The 22,143-nt window shown below is 42.0% G+C and overlaps 1 protein-coding gene across 4 annotated transcripts in view; it reads left to right on the top strand.

The window, feature by feature from the left end:
* Positions 1-21,655, top strand: part of gtdc1 (glycosyltransferase-like domain containing 1) — a 56,266-nt gene extending 34,611 nt beyond the window's left edge. For 3 of the 4 annotated variants that reach the window (XM_067602721.1, XM_067602722.1, XM_067602720.1), the window contains 7 exons: positions 2,529-2,639; positions 3,391-3,492; positions 13,888-13,997; positions 15,365-15,509; positions 19,947-20,017; positions 20,110-20,201; positions 20,333-21,655. In XM_067602721.1, coding sequence (XP_067458822.1) covers positions 2,529-2,639; positions 3,391-3,492; positions 13,888-13,997; positions 15,365-15,509; positions 19,947-20,017; positions 20,110-20,201; positions 20,333-20,407 — 706 coding nt within the window. In that variant the 3' untranslated portion in view covers positions 20,408-21,655. The remainder of the gene's footprint in view (positions 1-2,528; positions 2,640-3,390; positions 3,493-13,887; positions 13,998-15,364; positions 15,510-19,946; positions 20,018-20,109; positions 20,202-20,332) is intronic. The other variant, XM_067602723.1, reaches the window with a different exon arrangement.
* Positions 21,656-22,143: the final 488 nt, after the last annotated feature.

The following is a 22,143-nucleotide window of genomic DNA, read 5'->3' as shown; positions in this document are numbered from 1 at the left end:
GACCATCAGACCGTCAGACCATCAGACCGCCACTGGACTCTAATGTGGATCCTAATGTGCTGTAATGAGCTGCTGAGGCTCCTTCAGCTGTATTAAAGGGCTCTGATCCAGAGCTTTCTGCTGGAAGTGACAGAAACCTCCAAGCTGTGAAACAGGGCTGTGACCCGACTGAAGCCAGGACCGCTTCCACCCTGAAGGCCGAGGGGCGGACCAGAACCCTGATCCAGACCAATAAACCCTGATCCTCCTGCACTCTGCAGGAGTTGTCCCAACTCTACACAGCAGGAGGACATTTCAGTCCTCTCAGCAAACACAGCAAAACAGCAGAAACCAGCAGAAACCAGCAGGACCAGCAGGACCAGACCTGCCAGCAGTGGATCCAGTTCACAGAGCTGCATGTTCAACACAGAAATAAACAGCTGGAGATGGAGACCAGACAGCCTGACAGTTAGATCACTAATCACTGATAACAATAACAACAATAATAATAAAAATAATAATAATAATAATAACAACAATAATAATAATAATAACAACAATAATAAGCTGCTGTGGATGTGTGTTTAACCCTCTGTGAGCTGCTCTGTTGGTTTACATTCTGAGATTATTGCCAATAAAGTAAATGAGATGAAAAGATGTCTGACCTTCATCTTTAATCAGACTCTAGAGGTGAAGTCATCACACAGATTACTGTTGATTTAGAAATAAGATAATTGCCCCCCCCACCCCCCCACCTCCCCCCGTCTGCATACAGCCACGTTTTTATTGCCTCCAGTCAAACATCTAATTTTTATAATGGATTATTGAATAAAGTTTTCCCAGAGGCCTCGGAGGCAGCGTCATCACTCAGACTGGACCACAACTGAGACTCCTGCTCTTATATAACCTGTCTGTCTGTTATCACCTGTCTGTCTGTTCTGCCTGTCTGTTATCACCTGTCTGTCTGTCTGTCTGTCTGTCTGTCTGTCTGTCTGTCTGTCTGTCTGTCTGTCTGTTATCACCTGTCTGCCTGTCTGTTATCACCTGTCTGTCTGTCTGTCTGTCTGTCTGTCTGCCTGTCTGTTATCACCTGTCTGTCTGTCTGTCTGTCTGTCTGTCTGCCTGTCTGTTATCACCTGTCTGTCTGTCTGTCTGTCTGACTGTCTGTCTGTCTGTCTGTCTGTTATCACCTGTCTGTCTGTCTGTTATCACCTGTCTGTCTGTTATCACCTGTCTGTCTGTTCTGCCTGTCTGTTATCACCTGTCTGTCTGTCTGTCTGTCTGTCTGTCTGTCTGACTGTCTGTCTGTCTGTCTGTCTGTTATCACCTGTCTGTCTGTTATCACCTGTCTGTCTGTCTGTCTGTTATCACCTGTCTGTCTGTCTGTCTGTTATCACCTGTCTGTCTTTCTGTTATCACCTGTCTGTTATCACCTGTCTGTCTGTCTGTCTGTCTGTCTGTTATCACCTGTCTGTCTGTCTGTGTCTGTGATGTGATAACAGCAGGTATAATGGGGGGATTCCTGCAGCGAGGATCATCCTGCTTCAGGTATAATGAACCAGTCTGCAACATGAATGCTGGATGTTTGAGCTGATTTAGATATTTCGGTTTATTTTACCTGACAGCCTCAGAGAAGGGAAGGAAATACCCAGAAGAACAAGAAGGCGAAGCTGTGCGTGCAGACGACCTTTAAAGCATCTCACATATTTCCATCCAACACTGAGTTTATTATTGAACCTGTTTGTTAAACCACTTGAGTCCTGGTGGATCAGCTGCTCCAACGTGTTTCCTCTTCCTCCGTCAGTGATGTCAGTCTGTTTCCTCTTCCTCCGTCAGTGATGTCAGTCTGTTTCCTCTTCCTCCGTCAGTGATGTCAGTCTGTTTCCTCTTCCTCCGTCAGTGATGTCAGTCTGTTTCCTCTTCCTCCGTCCGTGATGTCAGTCTGTTTCCTCTTCCTCCGTCAGTGATGTCAGTCTGTTTCCTCTTCCTCCGTCATTGATGTCAGTCTGTTTCCTCTTCCTCCGTCAGTGATGTCAGTCTGTTTCCTCTTCCTCCGTCAGTGATGTCAGTCTGTTTCCTCTTCCTCCGTCAGTGATGTCAGTCTGTTTCCTCTTCCTCCGTCAGTGATGTCAGTCTGTTTCCTCTTCCTCCGTCAGTGATGTCAGTCTGTTTCCTCTTCCTCCGTCAGTGATGTCAGTCTGTTTCCTCTTCCTCCGTCAGTGATGTCAGTCTGTTTCCTCTTCCTCCGTCCGTGATGTCAGTCTGTTTCCTCTTCCTCCGTCAGTGATGTCAGTCTGTTTCCTCTTCCTCCGTCATTGATGTCAGTCTGTTTCCTCTTCCTCCGTCAGTGATGTCAGTCTGTTTCCTCTTCCTCCGTCAGTGATGTCAGTCTGTTTCCTCTTCCTCCGTCAGTGATGTCAGTCTGTTTCCTCGCTGCTCTGTTAGCAGCGGCGATGAGGCGTTCAGGGGCGTTGGAGGTTTCTGTGTTTGTTCGTAGTTGTTGTTTACACTGAAAACTGCAACTGATTATTGTGCTTCTTCTTTTTCAGGCTGCTGCCCGAACACAAACTCCTTCGCCGGCCTGCAGAGCCGTCTCATATTGATGACATCACACCGCAGGGCGAGCAGCAGCATAGTCCTAATAAACCACAGAGTCCACGGTAAACACAGCAGAGTTTTCTTTACCTTCACTTCTTTAGATTCAGTTTAGTTATCATTGTCCAGAGTAACGTATCATACAGCGTCAACAGTATAAACATTCACGCGTCGTACGTCTCTACACATTGTGCGGTTCATTACACTCCAACTATTTTTCATCTGTCAACACTTTTCAAATCTGCTAAATAACGTAAGACTTCAGGTAGATGTGACTGCAAGCTGCTCTGCATTCTGATTCCTGGTTAAAGAAATGTTAATATAATTATTTCCTCGCATCTCACTTAAGATTTATATCCCATAAAGTCAAGAAAAGATTACGTAGTTATCAGGAAAACTCCTGTATCGACAAGAAAAGTTCATGTAATTATGAGAAATTATATCACATGAACATAGGAAACAGTCTCAAAACTCACCAGACGCCATATTTAAGAGAAAATAGAACATAATTGCAAGGGAAAGTTTTTGTACTTATGAGATTCAATTACATGAAAAGATCTTGTGAGAAGAACTGAAATGATTAGTTGATTAATCGATTTGTCAATCAACAGCAAATCAATCGCTGTTTTGATAATAGATTCATTTCTGCAGCTGAAATGGGAGAATCGGCTGCTGTTCTTTGTCTTTGACATGTGATAGTTAAATGAAGCTGTTACTATATTCTGACCCTTTAATTGCATTCTAATATTTTACAAACGTATTTATTGATTAACTGGGAACATAATCAGACATCCGTTTTCTTTATGAACCTGTCAGACCTGAAGAACCATCAGAAGACCAGCAGGGAGATCCACATCAGTCCAGCTGTGAAGCTGAAGGACAGATGAAGCCGCTGCACATCGTCTGGCCTCATAGGTGGTATGTTACATTTATTCTGTATCGTATTCATATCAACATGTTTCTGCTGCATCAACCAGGCGAGTTTGAATCTTTCACACACTGAACATCAGAAGGTCTGCTTCTTATACGAGAAAAAGTCATATTAAGAAACTAAAGTCATGACTGTATGAAATAAAGATGTAATTTACAAGAAAGTCTGAAAAAAAAGCAATTTAAGAAAAAATCATGTTTTGAAATTAACATCATTGAAAATATAATTTACAGAATAATATAAATGTCAAGTTGTAGTCTGTTATGAAGAGACATCAAATAGTCATAACTTGAGAAGACAATCATGAGAAAATACGAAAATAAAGTAATTTACAGAGAAAATACTTATAAGTAATATACATTAAACTACCATATATATTTTTGATTTAAATTCTACCAAAAAAGTCATATTATATGGAATAAATCTGCAATCTGCAAATCTGCATGAAGTTGTAATTTATGAAAAAATATTGTATTACAAAAAGTTATAATCTATGATAAAATATGAATTTGTAATTTACAACAAAAATAATATTATGACAGTAAAAATGTCTTTTTATCAGAAAATACATTTTTGTAATATTGAAATCAAGTCTGTGTGTCAAGTTAACATGAAAATATTTGCAGACTTAAACATTTGAACACTAATAATTTACAAGTTTTAATATTATAAAAATAAAGTTTTGTAAAAGAAAAGTGATTTATGAAAAAGAATAATTTACAAAAGAAATATGGAAAAAAAGTAATTTATAAAGTCAAAGTAATTTGAAAATTGTCATTTACAAGAAGTAAGATTATTTAGAAGAAGTAAGTTATGAGAAAATATGAACGCTGTAAATCCTAAAAAAAAACACTGAAAATTAGAATTTACAACTGAAATTTCTTATTCATAAAATAATTATTAATATGAGAATAAAGATGCAATGTATGTGATGAGATCATAATAATATGAAAGAATTTCTTTACAAAAAATATGAACATACATTATAATTATGAAAAAAACAATTTAGAAATAAAAGTCATATTTGGAAATATAGTTAATATATATAGTAATTACAAGAAAATTTGAAAAAGTATTAATTCATCAAAAATTATAAAAAATAGTAATTCACAAGAGTTTTAACATTATGAAAATAAAGTTGCAACATGGAAAAAGGGTCAATTAAAATGTAATTTACTATTTTAAAAAAATGAAATCTTTATGAAGAAAAGTCATAATGATATGCCAAAAAGAGTTAAATCAGTCATCATATTTTAAAATAAGTTGGTATTTACTATAAAATATTTAGATAAACTTTCAATAATAATTAATGTGGATAAAGATGTAATGTTTGAGATAAGATGATCATGATATGAAATAAAGTTGTATTTTACAGAAAATATGAACTTGTAATTGATGATAAAGAATAATATGTGGTTGTGTTTTGAGATACAGTCGTAATTTAACAGAAAATCTGGAGATAAAGTCGCTAAAAGTCGTGTGAACCGGATTTCACCGTTTCATCGCAGAGAGAAAACATGTTTTTAAATGAGATTACGGGACATGAAGACGCAGTCGTCGCTGGTTCTGATGTGTTTTTCACCTTCTCTGATATCAGTAACAAAAGCAGCCGTCATGTAATCTGCTCTAAACTGAGCAAAACACCGCTGGATTATTGCTGCAACATGCAGGCGGGTTTTATTCTGGTTTAAATTAGGATTTCCACAGAGATGTTCTGTTAATCTCTGATTGAAGCGTCTCCTCCATCTCCTGCTGCTTGTTTCAGAGCTTTAATCTGTGTGTGGCCTGGATCCTCAGATTACAGGACCGTCTTATTGCAGGCACGCTGCTTTCCAGGGGAGGCCGGGGTGGAGGCTGGGGGGGGGGCAGCTGTTTCCAGGTGAAGATGCTGCATGAAGGGGGGGGGGGGTAAATCTGTCTGTTAGAGCTTTATCAGCTTTTACCTCCAGAGGATTCATGTCCTGCTTCTCTGATTGAAACAGAAAAATAAACAACAAACAGAATTCATGGAGCTGAAACTAACAAATATTTTCATAATTCATTCATTGATTTAAAATTTTATCTGAAAAATGTCAGAAAACTGTGAAAAATGCTCTTCATGTAACGTCTTAAAGCTCCTGCTGACGTCATCCAAGGTTTCATTAACAATCCAAAGTTATCCAGTTTACTATAATAGTAATAATGATAAACTTTATTTTAACACAAAGAGCTCGACAGGAAAAGAAAAATTAATAAACAGAAAAAGAATCATGTCTGACACAGAAAAGCTTTTTTTATTTTTGCTTAAAAATGTTGTAAACATTCAGTCTTGCTGTCTAAACAACTGAAGACATTATTGTGAAGTTTAATATTACGCTTTAAATATCACTCAAAACTTCATGTGAAGTCTTGTTCAGTGTTTACACGTTTCTCACCTTTCTCACTTCCACCAACCAAAGTTCAACGTTCAGGCCTCCGAGCGTGATCAGTGGAGTCTGTCCAGTCAGGTTCTGATCAGTCATCAATATTTACATCTCACTGGTTCCTGAACTCACAGACGTCTGCTGAGAGTTCCAGTCGTATGTTTGTATGAAGACGTGTTCAGTCTCATCACCGACCAGCTGGCAGATGTTCACCCTGCTGTCTGCTGTCCTGGAGCTACAGCCTGGCAGATATTTACCAAAACAAGACGAGAAAGGAAAGAACCAATAAATAGTGATTCACTAATTATACAGTTAGTATTTAATTATATGTGTATTAATTGTGCATCTATCTTGGTCAGTACCGTTTGTCACATGCACACACACATTATTACATGTTGAAACATGATAGTTGTAATAAAACATACCTGCTGTAGTGCTTGGTGAGGTCTCGGCTACATGGTGGATTTGGTCCCAGACTTGTCACCCAGCACACCAGCTGTTGCCCTGCAGCTGGTAACCATGTCCTGGTTTACCTGATACTCTGCAGAGGTGTTGCTCCCGCTTCCTCAGCTTTGCAGACTTCACACAGTCCGGTAGGTGGGAGCTGTGCTGGACGGTGTTGATATTATGCGCAGTGACAGTGTTGGGGGTCAGCTGCCTCTGTAGCTGCTGTAATGTGCTGTTGCCAGCAGCACGGTGGCTTGCACCAGTGTTTAAGGGGTTAGTTAGAGGAACATCATCACTACTCTGCAGAACACACCGCTGGGACCCCGAGCTGAACTGGTACCTTACTGGTACATCTCTTCAGCAATCTCTCTTGTATATTATTGTAGAACTAATTATTAGTGTCTGTATATTTCTTAGTGAGTCAGTAATTTGTGCCTGATGAAAATGAAGCTGCTCTGCTCTGTATGACTGTATTACTGATGTATGATTTCACCACGTGAATGTTACTTTCTATGAGCCGATCTGCCTGATCCACACGTATAACTGCAATCTGCACATCGCTGCTGTCCACGCACAGGCTCTGTTTGATGTTTACAGCTGAGATTATAACAAAAACAGACAATAATATACTGAAAACGTCTGATTGTGTGTTTTAGCTCATATACTCACACACAGCAGGGCGGCGCTGTGTGTTGTTTAAGCAGCGCAACATATTTGTGAGGTCCAGCAAGTCGTTTGTGACTGACAGTTACCGTGGGAACATTTCAGGTCTCACGCTGAGTAGCCGCTAGTGATAGTAACTATGTAACTATAGTAACGGCATGAGAAGACGTGCTTGGTTGTAGTCAGCGCTCGGTTCAGTTTGTCATTAGCTGAGCGATAGTTTGAAATGGATAAATAAGTAAGTAAAATATAAAATCCCGTCGTCTCAGGAAGATCTCTGTCATCCCGTCGCCGGGACGACGGGACGCCGTTGGTCTCGAGTCCTGTCTGTTACGCTCTCAGATGTTGACGTGCAGCTCGCAGTGTGCTCTGTGGCGTCGACATGCTTCCACATGTTTGTGTTCAGACGTGTTAATGAGCTCTGGACTGTTTGCTTTCTGCTGATCAGCTCACGTTGTGAATCGCAGTAAATACAGTTTGAATTTTAAAACGCAGCTCTTGGGTGCAACATAAAGCAGAATATTTAATCACTCATCTGTAAATGAGACCAACTCAGTCTCATCTTTCTTTTGGCCTGTGATGCATATTAATGAGCTCTCCACTGAGCATGCTCAGTCCCTGCACTTGATCCTTTTATTTCTCACTTCATGTGGATTCATCTCTGAGGTCAGTGAGGTGATGAGGATGATGATGATGAAGGACCAGGGGGGCGGGGTCAGGTTGTGCTTTAAAGAAAAACTATTTTAAAAAAACTGAATTTAAATATTTTATTTTGCTTTTTGTTATTTTATCACAAACATTTTTATTGACTTTGCATTTTTGCGTCTTTGCTCCTTTTTTAATTAGATTTTATTAATTTATTTATTTTATTATGTTGATTAATTTTACAGCAATAGTTTAGTCCATGAAAACCCCTAATCCACATCACCCTAAACCACATCACCCTAACCCACATCACCCTAAACCACATCACCCTAAACCACATCACCCTAACCCAAATCACCCTAACCCACATCACCCTAACCCACATCACCCTAAACCACATCACCCTAACCCAAATCACCCTAACCCACATCACCCTAACCCACATCACCCTAACCCACATCACCCTAAACCACATCACCCTAAACCACATCACCCTAACCCACATCACCCTAAACCACATCACCCTAACCCACATCACCCTAGTCCACATCACCCTAAACCACATCACCCTAAACCACATCACCCTAACCTTAACCCACATCACCCTAACCCACATTACCCTAAACCACATCACCCTAAACCACATCACCCTAACCCACATCACCCTAACCCTAACCCACATCACCCTAACCCACATCACCCTAAACCACATAATCCTAACCCTAACCCACATAACCCTAGCCCTAGCCCACATCACCCTAACCCACATCACCCTAAACCACATCACCCTAACCCACATCACCCTAACCCACATCACCCTAAACCACATAACCCTAAACCACATAATCCTAACCCTAACCCACATAACCCTAGCCCTAGCCCACATCACCCTAACCCACATCACCCTAAACCACATCACCCTAACCCACATCACCCTAACCCACATCACCCTAAACCACATCACCCTAAACCACATCACCCTAACCCACATCACCCTAATCCACATCACCCTAAACCACATCACCCTAATCCACATCACCCTAAACCACATCACCCTAACCCACATCACCCTAACCCACATCACCCTAAACCACATAATCCTAACCCTAACCCACATAACCCTAACCCACATCACCCTAAACCACATCACCCTAATCCACATCACCCTAAACCACATCACCCTAACCCACATCACCCTAACCCTAACCCACATCACCCTAACCCACATCACCCTAAACCACATAATCCTAACCCTAACCCACATAACCCTAACCCACATCACCCTAGCCCTAGCCCACATCACCCTAACCCACATCACCCTAAACCACATCACCCTAACCCACATCACCCTAACCCACATCACCCTAAACCACATCACCCTAACCCACATCACCCTAATCCACATCACCCTAAACCACATCACCCTAATCCACATCACCCTAAACCACATCACCCTAACCCACATCACCCTAATCCGCATCACCCTAAACCACATCACCCTAACCCACATCACCCTAACCCTAACCCACATCACCCTAAACCACATCACCCTAACCCAAATCACCCTAGCCCACATCACCCTAACCCACATCACCCTAACCCACATCACCCTAAACCACATCACCCTAACCCTAACCCACATCACCCTAACCCACATCACCCTAAACCAAATCACCCTAACCCACATCACCCTAAACCACATCACCCTAACCCACATCACCCTAAACCACATCACCCTAACCCTAACCCACATCACCCTAAACCACATCACCCTAACCCACATCACCCTAAACCACATCACCCTAACCCACATCACCCTAACCCACATCACCCTAAACCACATCACCCTAACCCTAACCCACATCACCCTAACCCACATCACCTTAAACCAAATCACCCTAACCCACATCACCCTAACCCACATCACCCTAAACCACATCACCCTAAACCACATCACCCTAGTCCACATCACCCTAACCCACATCACCCTAACCCACATCACCCTAACCCTAACCCACATCACCCTAAACCACATTACCCTAACCCAAATCACCCTAAACCACATCACCCTAACCCTAACCCACATCACCCTAACCCACATCACCCTAAACCACATCACCCTAACCCACATCACCCTAACCCACATCACCCTAAACCACATCACCCTAACCCTAACCCACATCACCCTAAACCAAATCACCCTAACCCACATCACCCTAAACCACATCACCCTAACCCACATCACCCTAAACCACATCACCCTAACCCTAACCCACATCACCCTAAACCACATCACCCTAACCCACATCACCCTAAACCACATCACCCTAACCCACATCACCCTAAACCACATCACCCTAACCCTAACCCACATCACCCTAACCCACATCACCCTAAACCAAATCACCCTAACCCACATCACCCTAACCCACATCACCCTAACCCACATCACCCTAAACCACATCACCCTAAACCACATCACCCTAGTCCACATCACCCTAACCCACATCACCCTAAACCACATCACCCTAACCCACATCACCCTAACCCTAACCCACATCACCCTAACCCACATTACCCTAAACCACATCACCCTAACCCACATCACCCTAAACCACATCACCCTAACCCACATCACCCTAACCCACATCACCCTAAACCACATAATCCCAACCCTAACCCACATCGGCCTAAACAACATAATCCTAACCCTAACCCACATCAGCCTAACCCACATAATCCTAACCCTAACCCACATCACCCTAAACTACATAATCCTAACCCTAACCCACATCAGCCTAACCCACATCACCCTAACCCACATAACCCTAACCCTAGTCCACATAACCCTAACCCACATAACCCTAACCCTAGTCCACATCAGCCTAACCCACATCACCCTAACCCACATAACCCTAACCCTAGTCCACATCACCCTAACCCACATCACCCTAACCCACATCACCCTAAACCACATCACCCTAACCCACATAACCCTAGCCCTAGCCCACATAAACCTAACCCACATCACCCTAACCCACATAATCCTAACCCTAACCCACATAACCCTAACCCTAGTCCACATCACCCTAGTCCACATCACCCTAACCCACATCACCCTAAACCACATCACCCTAAACCACATAATCCTAACCCTAACCCACATAACCCTAGCCCTAGCCCACATCACCCTAACCCACATCACCCTAAACCACATCACCCTAACCCTCATCACCCTAACCCACATCACCCTAAACCACATCACCCTAAACCACATAACCCTAAACCACATCGCCCTGACCCACATCGCCCTAACCCACATCACCCTAACCCACATCACCCTAAACAACATCACCCTAACCCACATAACCCTAGCCCTAGCCCACATAACCCTAACCCACATCACCCCAAACCACATAATCCTAACCCTAACCCACATAACCCTAGCCCTAACCCACATAACCCTGACCCACATCAGCCTAACCCACATCACCCTAAACGACATAATCCTAACCCTAACCCACATAACCCTAACCCACATCACCCTAAACCACATAACCCTAAACCACATCGCCCTGACCCACATCACCCTAACCCACATCACCCTAAACGACATAATCCTAACCCTAACCCACATAACCCTAGCCCTAACCCACATAACCCTGACCCACATCACCCTAACCCACATAACCCTGACCCACATCAGCCTAACCCACATAACCCTAACCCTAGTCCACATAACCCTAACCCACATCAGCCTAACCCACATCACCCTAACCCACATAACCCTGACCCACATCAGCCTAACCCACATAACCCTAACCCTAGTCCACATAACCCTAACCCACATCAGCCTAACCCACATCACCCTAACCCACATAACCCTGACCCACATCAGCCTAACCCACATAACCCTAACCCTAGTCCACATAACCCTAACCCACATCAGCCTAACCCACATCGGCCTAAACCACATAATGCTAATTTAGCAGTTTGTTTCTGCAGGTTGTTAAAAAGCTTCATCAGGGATCAGATGTTACATTTTGAATCTTTGGCACAATAAAAGGCTTTTTATCAGTTTTCCATATTTCAGAACACACGTAGGAGAACGATCAACAGTATAGCGATCAATCACGTACAGTGATCACGGTTACAGCAATCAATGGCTTATATGAATCAAACACCTCGGGACAGAATAATTCCAATATAAATGCTGTTTAAATTGTTCTCTTACAGTAATCAATAGTTTACTTATAGTGATTATTTTGGGTCTTTTTATAATATAATAAATAAATAATGAAACAGGACATTTGAGGACTTGGACTGCAGCGAATTGTGATCAACATATTTCACTACTGTCTAACATTTTAGAGACCAAACAGTTACTGAAAACATTTTGATGACTTGTATCAAAATGTAAACAGTGACTGAAACAAACAAACACACTCACTGTTCCCCTGTATGACAAACATTAGAGCAGCACTGAGCTCACACATACAACACATGACAGACACACGTTCATATATAAACAAGTCTAATGAGAACAGAAGACATATAAGTGCATAAAACGTGCATATAAAACGTGTATTAGTGGTGTGTATGAGGTGGTGTGTTTCTCTCAGTGTGAGACTGAATGGGAACAGTAATGATGAAGTTAATTAACACTCATCTCTCCTCCGTTATCTGCGTCAGTCATTGTTCTGTCTGTATCAGCACTGAGGGAACAGACGGATTCTCTGCTCACAGAAGGAGTTAAAAAGGTTTCTGGAAATAAGGGAATTATCTGCGTCCACAGGGAGACGAGAGGCTGCGAGCTGGAAATGAGATGAAATAATCTGCTCACTAATACCTCACCTTAGGAAATCCAGCGAGGTGCTGCGCTGCTGTTTGACCTTCACACTGTCGACATGATTTTATAGAAATAAATGAGCTTTTACTAACAGAGGATGAAGAACAGACCTGAGGTGGAGACATGAGAGGAATCCATGTTGAGTCAGACCACCAACAACTCAACAGCTACAGCTGTCTGTTTATTTACATAAAATATAATTATAACATGTTAAACACACAGTCACTGACAACAAAACCTTTCATTGTGTCTCCATCATCACAACAAATATCTACAATCAACCTCAATCTCCTGTACAAACAGGAATCTACAATATTGTTCAAAATAAAAAAGGTACTAAAAGTTAACTTAAGATTCTTCATCTGGTGACGCATTTACATAATTCTGCTTATAAAATGTTAAATTAGGTTCCTGGTTTCATAGATGTGTGAGGAGCTAAATATACTGAAATAATCATTAAAGACACAAGTTTATCCATCAGTGAAACATCTGTTTGGTTTCTGTCTTCTACACAGAATGAAACTCAGAAATCTGTTCTGTAGTTGATCAGTCTTTTGTTTTCTCACCCAAAAGCCACATGGCAGCAACTCAGTTTATTTATCAGAAGTTATCTCAGGACTGTTTCCACATAGAGCATCTAGACCGAACTGTAATCTACAGACCCAACATTCCTCCATCAGCAGGAACAACTCTCCTTTAACAGGAAGAACCCTCCAGTAGAACCGGACTCTAGGTGGCGCCGTCTGCCTCCACCGGCTGGGTTGAGAGAGAAAGAAGGAGACACAGAGAAACAGAATAACAATGATAATAATAATAATAATAGAAATATGACTAATAATAATAATAATAATAATAATAATAATAATAATAATAACAGCGGTGCCCAAATTGAACCAGAATCCCTCCAGTGATGCGTGTTGAGTTAAACAGTGATGAAGCTGCTGCTGAACGTTTACTTTCATCAGGAACATTTAGACCAGCAGCTGGTCAGCTGACTCATCAGTCCCAGCACCTCCTGTATGTATGTGTGTGCGTGTGTGTGTGTGTATATGTGTGTGCGTGTGTATATATATGTGTGTGTGTGTGTGTATATATATGTGTGTGTGTGTGTGTATATATATGTGTGTGTGTGTGTGTGTGTGTGTGTGTATATATATGTGTGTGCGTGTGTATATATATGTGTGTGTGTGTGTGTGTGTGTGTATATATGTGTGTGTGTGTTTGTGTATATATGTGTGTGTATATATGTGTGTGTGTGTGTATGTGTATATGTGTGTGCGTGTGTGTGTGTATATATGTGTGTGTATATATGTGTGTGTGTGTTTGTGTGTAACACAACATAACAGATGCGTGTGTGTGTGTGTGTGTGTTTTAAGGGAACATGATAAAAACCCGGAGCTGCTGTTTTCTTCTTTGCTGAAACTGAAACAGAAAGGACTCAAGTTTCACCTGTCAGTGCTCGGAGAGACTTTCACTGATGTACCAGGTACACACACACACATATACACATATACACACACACACACACACACACACACACACACACACACACATATATATACACACACACACACACACATATATACACACACACACACGTACACACACACACGTACACACACACACACATGTACACACACACACATGTACACACACACATATATACACACACACACATATACACACACACAGGAAAAGCGTTGTCATGGTGATGACCTCACAGCTACGTCACTGCGGAGCGTCATGGAGACGAACACCGTTGCTGTGGTGATGTGAGCGTGCGCTGACGCTGGCGTGTTAACGTCTGAGGACGAGCAGATGATGTCATCGGGAGGACATTCAGTCAGCTGATCATGTGACTCTGTGAGTGGCTGAGAGAAGCTGAAACTGGTCCTGACGTTCAGACTCAGTTTCACCTCCAGCTGAAACTTGGCTGACTTGTGTTTGACCTCTGTTTGACCTCTGAGGAGCTGCTGAGCTTTTACTGCAGCTGGAGGTAAAACCATCAATAACCAGCGTCTGTGTGATTACATTATGTGGAGGTCAGAGGTCAGCGCTGCAGTTTCTAATTGATAAAACACACCGTGTATCATCAGCTGATGATGCTATAATGACAGCAGGACAGTGTGTGTGTGTGTGTGTGTGTGTGTGTGTGTGTGTGTGTGTGTGTGTTTTAACTTAATGAACACACCGGGATCAAACTCACTCTGAGATATTGAGACGTAAAGTTTTACTGCAGCATAAACAGTCTGACCGTAAATCCAGCTTCATATTCAGTGATTAGCTTTATGAGTGCTGGGAAGGCAATCACATTAGGACAATTTTAATCGACTTTGATTTTGTTAATAGGGTCAGAGTATTGATTATGTTCACCCCTCACCTGGTTTTCTTTTTGCTGGCATCATAAACGTCCAGATTAATAAATGTTGAGACGACACCTCGGCCTTTCTGAAAAATGTGTTTTTATTTCTTTTGATTTAATTTGAACTCTTAGAAAAGTCACAGCAGCACCGAACTTCACATGAAGAGCTGCATGTGAATTATCATCAGCTGATATATTTATTAATAAACGTCACAGGGAGAGATGAGGCAGTGTAACCATGGCGACTGATATGTTGCTGTTAGCATGTTTCCATCTGTCAGATTAACAAAAACATTTTTGTATTAAAAGGAAAACACTCAAACTCACTGTGGAGAGTAAATGTCAGCCGATCACTACAGCTGTGACCGCTACTGATCGATCAATATTTTCATGACTTTTTTTAGAATATGGATATTTCTGTGGTGCTGTCAGACATCATTAGATGAGGAACATAACAGCCTCATTCTTCTTCTTCTTCTTGTGCTGTGCAGAGATCTTCTCGGAGGCTCGGCGTCTGCTGGACTCTCACATCCTGAACTGGGGCTTCCTGCCTGATAAAGACGGTTACCTCGCCGTGTTGTGTCAGGCCGACGTGGTCGTCTCCACCGCCAAACACGAGTTCTTCGGAGTCGCCATGTGAGTTCACTGATGGGAATGGTTGTAGGTTATCACAATTAGAGTGATTAGTCAATTAATCAATTAGTTGTCAACAATTAAATTAATCAACAACTATTCTGATAATTAAAAAAGTTTTGTTACTGTGAATATTTTAGTCCTTTATGACTGAAGATCTTTTCTTTACATTTGAGGTCGTCGTCTTTGGGAAACATTGATACAACGACTAATCAATTATTGGAGAAAACAATTGACAGATGAATTGATAATGAAAGAAATGTGTCAAGATAAATCCATAAACAGTGTTTATTTTATTTGATGTTATGTTGTTGCAGCAGATTATTCAGTTTATACCAAACTTCTTTTACAAAACATTTTATAAATGTATTTTATAAACATGTGGAGGAAACATTAACTGCAAATGTGTTTCACACTAATTCTTCATTTGAAATGAAAATTCTTTTTAGATGTTTTATTTCTTTGTGGTTTTAGTTTCTTACTGAAATGTTTCTGTTAAACTGAGCTGAAGACAAAGTAGCTTCTGTTTCCTCTGCACATTAAAAAGAACAGAAGAAGAATGAATCAACTTTATTTACACAGTTAGAGAACATTAAAACTGAATAAAACACCATGAAATCATAAATAGTTGACAGAGAAGCAACAGAAGCTTTTGGGAACCAGCAGCAGCAGCTTTAAATGAAAGCAGCATGTTGCAGTGCGTGACGTCCTCACAGACCTGCTGTCGACCTGCAGCTCCAGCTGCTCGCACCTTTGATCACTGACAGTCAGGTGGATCTGAGCTGCAGGCTGAACCAATCAAACGCTGCGCGCTCTGAGGCAGAGCCAATCAAACGGTCAGCCTGCAGTGAGCATCGTCTGATCTTCACCTGATTCATGTTGGAGGACGGCGACTTCTTCACTTCATGTTTTCACATCAGAGTCACTGAAACAGACACAGACTCTGTTCTCACTTCACTCTGAAGAAAACTAGAAAACATACAGAAACAAACTTTTATTGACAGTTTAAATAAAAGCGGCAGCATGAACACAAATAAAACCAGTTCAGGTAGAAAGCAAACAGAAGTGTTCAAAGAAGTAAAAACAACAGTTAAAGTCCTGCAGTCAAACATGCAGATTAGTCTGTAAAAATCAACAAAACTGCACAAAAATACTCTTAAAGGTGGTTGCTAAGGTGGTTGCTAAGGTGGTCTGTTAAGGTGGTTGCTAAGGTGGTCTGTTAAGGTGGTTGCTAAGGTGGTCTTTTAAGGTTGTTGCTAAGGTGGTTGCTAAGGTAGTTACTAAGGTGGTTTGTTAAGGTTGTTGCTAAGGTGGTTGCTAAGGTAGTTACTAAGGTGGTTTGTTAAGGCTGTTGCTAAGGTGGTTGCTAAGGTGGTTGCTAAGGTTGTTGCTAAGGTGGTTGCTAAGGTTGTTGCTAAGGTGGTTGCTAAGGTTGTTGCTAAGGTGGTTTGTTAAGGTTGTTGCTAAGGTGGTTGCTAAGGTGGTTGCTAAGGTGGTCTGTTAAGGTGGTTGCTAAGGTGGTCTGTTAAGGTGGTTGCTAAGGTGGTCTTTTAAGGTTGTTGCTAAGGTGGTTGCTAAGGTAGTTACTAAGGTGGTTTGTTAAGGTTGTTGCTAAGGTGGTTGCTAAGGTAGTTACTAAGGTGGTTTGTTAAGGCTGTTGCTAAGGTGGTTGCTAAGGTGGTTGCTAAGGTGGTTGCTAAGGTTGTTGCTAAGGTGGTTGCTAAGGTTGTTGCTAAGGTGGTTTGTTAAGGTTGTTGCTAAGGTGGTTGCTAAGGTTGTTGCTAAGGTGGTTTGTTAAGGTTGTTGCTAAGGTGGTTGCTAAGGTGGTTGCTAAGGTTGTTGCTAAGGTGGTTGCTAAGGTTGTTGCTAAGGTGGTTGCTAAGGTTGTTGCTAAGGTGGTTTGTTAAGGTTGTTGCTAAGGTGGTTGCTAAGGTGGTTGCTAAGGTGATTTGTTAAGGTTGTTACTAAGGTGGTTGCTAAGCTGGTTGCTAAGGTGGTTGTTTCATATTTCAGATGTGATTCAGCTCCAACATGTACGGATGGATTTGAGAAGTTGACATTTGGAGTAAAGAAGGAGAAGAAGAAGTGAAATCCTGCTACTATAGTTTGTTTACGTAGCCTCCGGAGCCGGAGGAAGCTTCCTGAAGCTGACCAATCAGAACAGAGCGGGCTCATCAGGAGGCGGGGCTTAAAGAGACAGGAACTAAAACATCCTGTTTCAGACAGAGGCTGAACTGAGGGGCTGCATAAAGGACTAGTAGAAGATAAATAAGGAGTTTTTATTCCAGATTATAAATATAGAGGCTGGAGATGTGCAGATTGTGAGTCCTTTAAGTCCAGCTGTGGTGTTTTACAGGTAACATGTTAGCATGTTAGCATGTTAGCATTATAATGCTAGGATATTAAAATGCTTGTGGGCTGTTTGTGTACGAGAGCTTGGTGATCGATTAGTTTCCAACTATTAAATTAATGACCAACTATTTTGATAATTGATGAATCGTTTTGAGTCATTTTTTAAGAAGAAAAAGCTTCTTAATGTGAATATTTTCTGGTTTCTTTAGTTTCTGTGACAGTAAACTGAAGATCTTTGAGTTGTGGACAAAACAAGACATGTGATGATGTCGTCTTTGGAAACAGACCAACTGAAGCCTGTTGTTCATACTAACATGGAGCACCTGATTATTGATTATTGACCTCCAGAGAGGAAGTGTAGACAGACGCAGGCTGAGAGGTCAAATAGAAATAAAGATCAATAAAATCAGACGACATGAAAAAGCCACAGAATATGTTTATATTTATATCACAATACTTTACAGCGTATAACAACACAGAGTGTACATATAGCTATAAGTATGAATAATAAATAGTATATTTTATGAATGTTATAGGGGGAAATAAAGCAGCAGCAGCTCTCAGTAAAGAAACAACAGAATGTGCAGCCGAGCTGTCAGCACTGAGTTTCATCCTCATTACTGCTGAATTTGGTGTAATGTGATTAATTATGAGCAGCCGTGTGAGCAGACGCCGCTTCCTTCCCCGCGGTGATGAAGTCATTCAGTCCACTGAAACATCCCATAATTATATCTGAGATGAGAAGCATCATCACACAGCTGACCTCAATAATCCAGAGCAGACGTCCAGGAGGCCGATCAGCAGGAATATCAATCAGAAGGATCAATACGTCTGATCTGTATCAGAATCACATGAATCAGGCTCTTTGTGTGTTTAAATAGAGAGACTGAAGGATCAATTATTCATAAAGAGCTCAGTTACGTCACATACATGGATCCTTGTTCAATCCATTCTGATCACTTTGATCATGTGACTTTAATTGATACCTGCAAACTGAAACCTTCAGTTTTTGTTCCTTTTGTTCACTTTTCACTAACGATTATTTTCATCAAAGATTAACCTGAAATTATTCTCTCAAATAATAATTGATTCTCAGTTAATCAATTATTGGTATTTTCTGACATATTGAACAGTGAAGGTTTTCACATTTATTCAACAAAAAGAAGCTCAGTTTACAGTCGTATCAATACATACGATCAATAAATACAGTCAGTGTTGTAATAACTGTTCACTATCTACAGCCTGTTTAAATAGAAACATATGATCACGTATCAATAATCATATTTATAACTTGTAGACTCCTGTTAGACACGTTTCTAATTAACCAACAATCGTTCATCTGATCCACTTCACAATCGGCGGCGGCGTTGCCATGACGACGTTCAGTGTCGAGTGTGAAGTTGTTGTTGTTGTTTGGACACGTGAGACGTTTAATATTAATAAACTCAGCGAGCCGCTCAGCTCTGTGTACACCGTGACATCACAGCAGGGCGGGGCTTCAGGGTCTGACTCGATGTAACTGCAGCACGGAGCGTCTCTCCTGATTGGCTGCTGACAGCGCCGTCAGCTGAAGAGTCGATCACACTGGACGGTAGAGGAAGAGACGCTGATACATGTCTGTTTAAACACGGAGCTGAGAAACATGTCGCCCTGCGTCACGCTGCCCCGCGTCACATGGCCCTGCGTCACGCCGCCCTGCGTCAGGTCGCCCTGCGTCACGCTGCCCCGCGTCACGTGGCCCCGCATCACGCCGCCCCGCGTCACGTGGCCCCGCATCACGCCGCCCCGCGTCACGTGGCCCCGCGTCACGCCGCCCTGCGTCAGGAGGATGACGTCAGTTAAACTGAGTAAAATACAGACTTTACTTCCTTTTCTTTAACACAAATACGCCACATGAAACACAGACGTGAGGGTTCATTTCTAAATCACATGAGGTCTCATTTCATTTCGTTTATTAGTTCCTTATCGTTTTAATCGATACATTTGTCAATAAATATATTGAAACACATTCAATAGATAGATATACATATATATCGGTCTTTTGAACGAACTCTGCACTAGTTCACGTTTATTGTGAATCTTCTGCAGGTTGGAGGCTGTTCACTGCGGCTGTTATCCTCTGTGTCCGAAGGCTTTAGTGTATCCTGAAATATTCCCGGGTAAGAAGAGTCACATGATCCGCTCACCCGTCAGTCAGAGAAGTGACCATCTTCTGACTTTGTTGTTTCTTCTTCTGTGCTCTCTGATGCAGCAGAGTACCTGTACTCCACACCTGAGCAGCTCGTTAAGAGGCTGCAGGGACTCTGCAGGAGGCCCGACGTCGCCCGCAGACACGTCGTCAAGGTAACCAACAGGAAGTTGAGACATATTACAGAAAGAACAGTCAGATATCCTGACGTTTAACACAGAAACACTGGAGCCTGATGATGTTCTGCTGCTGTTTTTAATAAATAAGATGATTCTGCGTCTCGCAGGTCGACACCTCGTCCTTCTCCTGGACCGCTCTGAAGCAGCGTTTCCAGACTCTGCTGGCAGACGGACGTCCCTGAACGCAGCGCAGAGTCCATTAGAGCTGCTGCAGCGTCTGCCAGGCCGCTGTCACACCTGACTCCACGCCTTGTCCCTCAGAAAGCGGCGGTGACTTCCAGCCCGAGCGTCTCTGCTCTAAATGAAAGCAGCCGTCGTCGTGGAGACGCTGAGTCTGGACCTGTAAACGTCCCGCGTTCACATGCTGAAGGAGGACTTTCTTTTATGTGTGTGGTTTGGGAAGAGGGGGGTTAACGTGTAAAAGCTTTCATGTTTCCACAGGCGGTGCCACCTCACATATCCGACTGGATCCGTTTTCATCCTTTGTGTCGTGTTTCTGTTTTTTTGTTCCAGTTCGACCACACGGCTGAGCGGCGGCCAGCTGTGGTTTCTGTCTGTCGCTCCACCTGAGCTGCCACGTCTGCTGCTCGGCCGGAGAACACATTAACTGCAGCCGCTCAGCAGACGCTCACGTCACCTTTAGAGGCTTATTTTCTATAATTATGTCAATAATAACAATAATATGAATCACCTTAAAATACATTCAGATCTTCATCTGATCCACAGACTGTTGTCTTCTATTTATGGAAGCCTGTGGTAAATCAGAATTATGAGAATAAATTCTAAACAATGAGTTAAGACACAATCCTGAGAAACTTAAACTGTTAAATATAAAAAAATAAAATTCGTTTTAAAAAAGTGAGAAGTGACTGTTATGTGACAGGAAGTCAGATTTAAACTGAACATTAAATGTATTTTTCTTTCTTTCATGAACTTCCATCGATCAATCAACAGTGAAACTGTTGAAACACTTTAATGTTTTAAACCATCTGCACAATAAAAACTAGTTTCAGTCTCTGAGTTCGGCTGTTGGATCAAACGTTGGGATTGTTTCTTGTGATTATTGATCATCTTAAAGGAGGAAACCTGAACGAGTCGCTGCGTCGATGTTTGACGGTTAAACAGTTTCTGATCTGACTTCACTGTTTAGTTAAAAATGTATCAAACTGTTTATTTCTCATCAATGAGTCTGATTTGTTTGTTTCTCCTTCGTCGTCCTGATCGAACGCCGAGCCACGCCCACTTTATAGCGGACCAATCAAATGAGGAGGAAGTCACAGACAGGAAACTCTCCAGCGTCACTTTTTACGTGCAGATTGAAAATGTGTTTTATTTTTAGATTTTCTGTCGAGGCTGCAAACTGTTATTTTCATGATTGATTGATTGATTGATTGATTGATTGAGCTGCAATTAAAGAATTTTGACTTTGTTTTTTTCTTGATTGATTATCAGAATAGTTGGTGATTAATTGAACATTTGACTAATAATCAATGAATCGACTGATTGTTGCAGCTGTGTGTCCTGTTGATTTGTGCAGAATAAAAACTAGAACATATATTTAAAATGAATAAGTGCGTATCACCGGGCTGAGCTCAGGTCACGACCTGATGACATCATAACCCTCCAGAACAATGCCGTCAGTCTGCAGAGCGACAATAAAGTTTTACTGCAGCGTCCATAAAGCAGAGAGGCGTTAAAGCGTTTCATTGGTCCGTTAATACATGTGTTTACTGTGTGTGTGTGTTTAATGTGTGTCCCTCCAGGTGATTTTAACACACACACACACACTGTCACTCACTGTCTGATCCACAGCGCTGCACTGAGGCGTCTGAGCGCGCTCAGTGGCTCTCTGCTCTCATGCAGACGCCGCAGGTCAGACGGCGGCGCTTGTTTCTGCAGATGCAGGAGACGAATCAGC

This window comes from Thunnus thynnus, chromosome 11 (assembly GCF_963924715.1).
Source record: "Thunnus thynnus chromosome 11, fThuThy2.1, whole genome shotgun sequence".
Lineage (NCBI taxonomy): Eukaryota > Metazoa > Chordata > Actinopteri > Scombriformes > Scombridae > Thunnus > Thunnus thynnus.
Note: the sequence above shows the minus strand (reverse complement) of the source record. Positions and strands in the feature narration are given on the sequence as shown.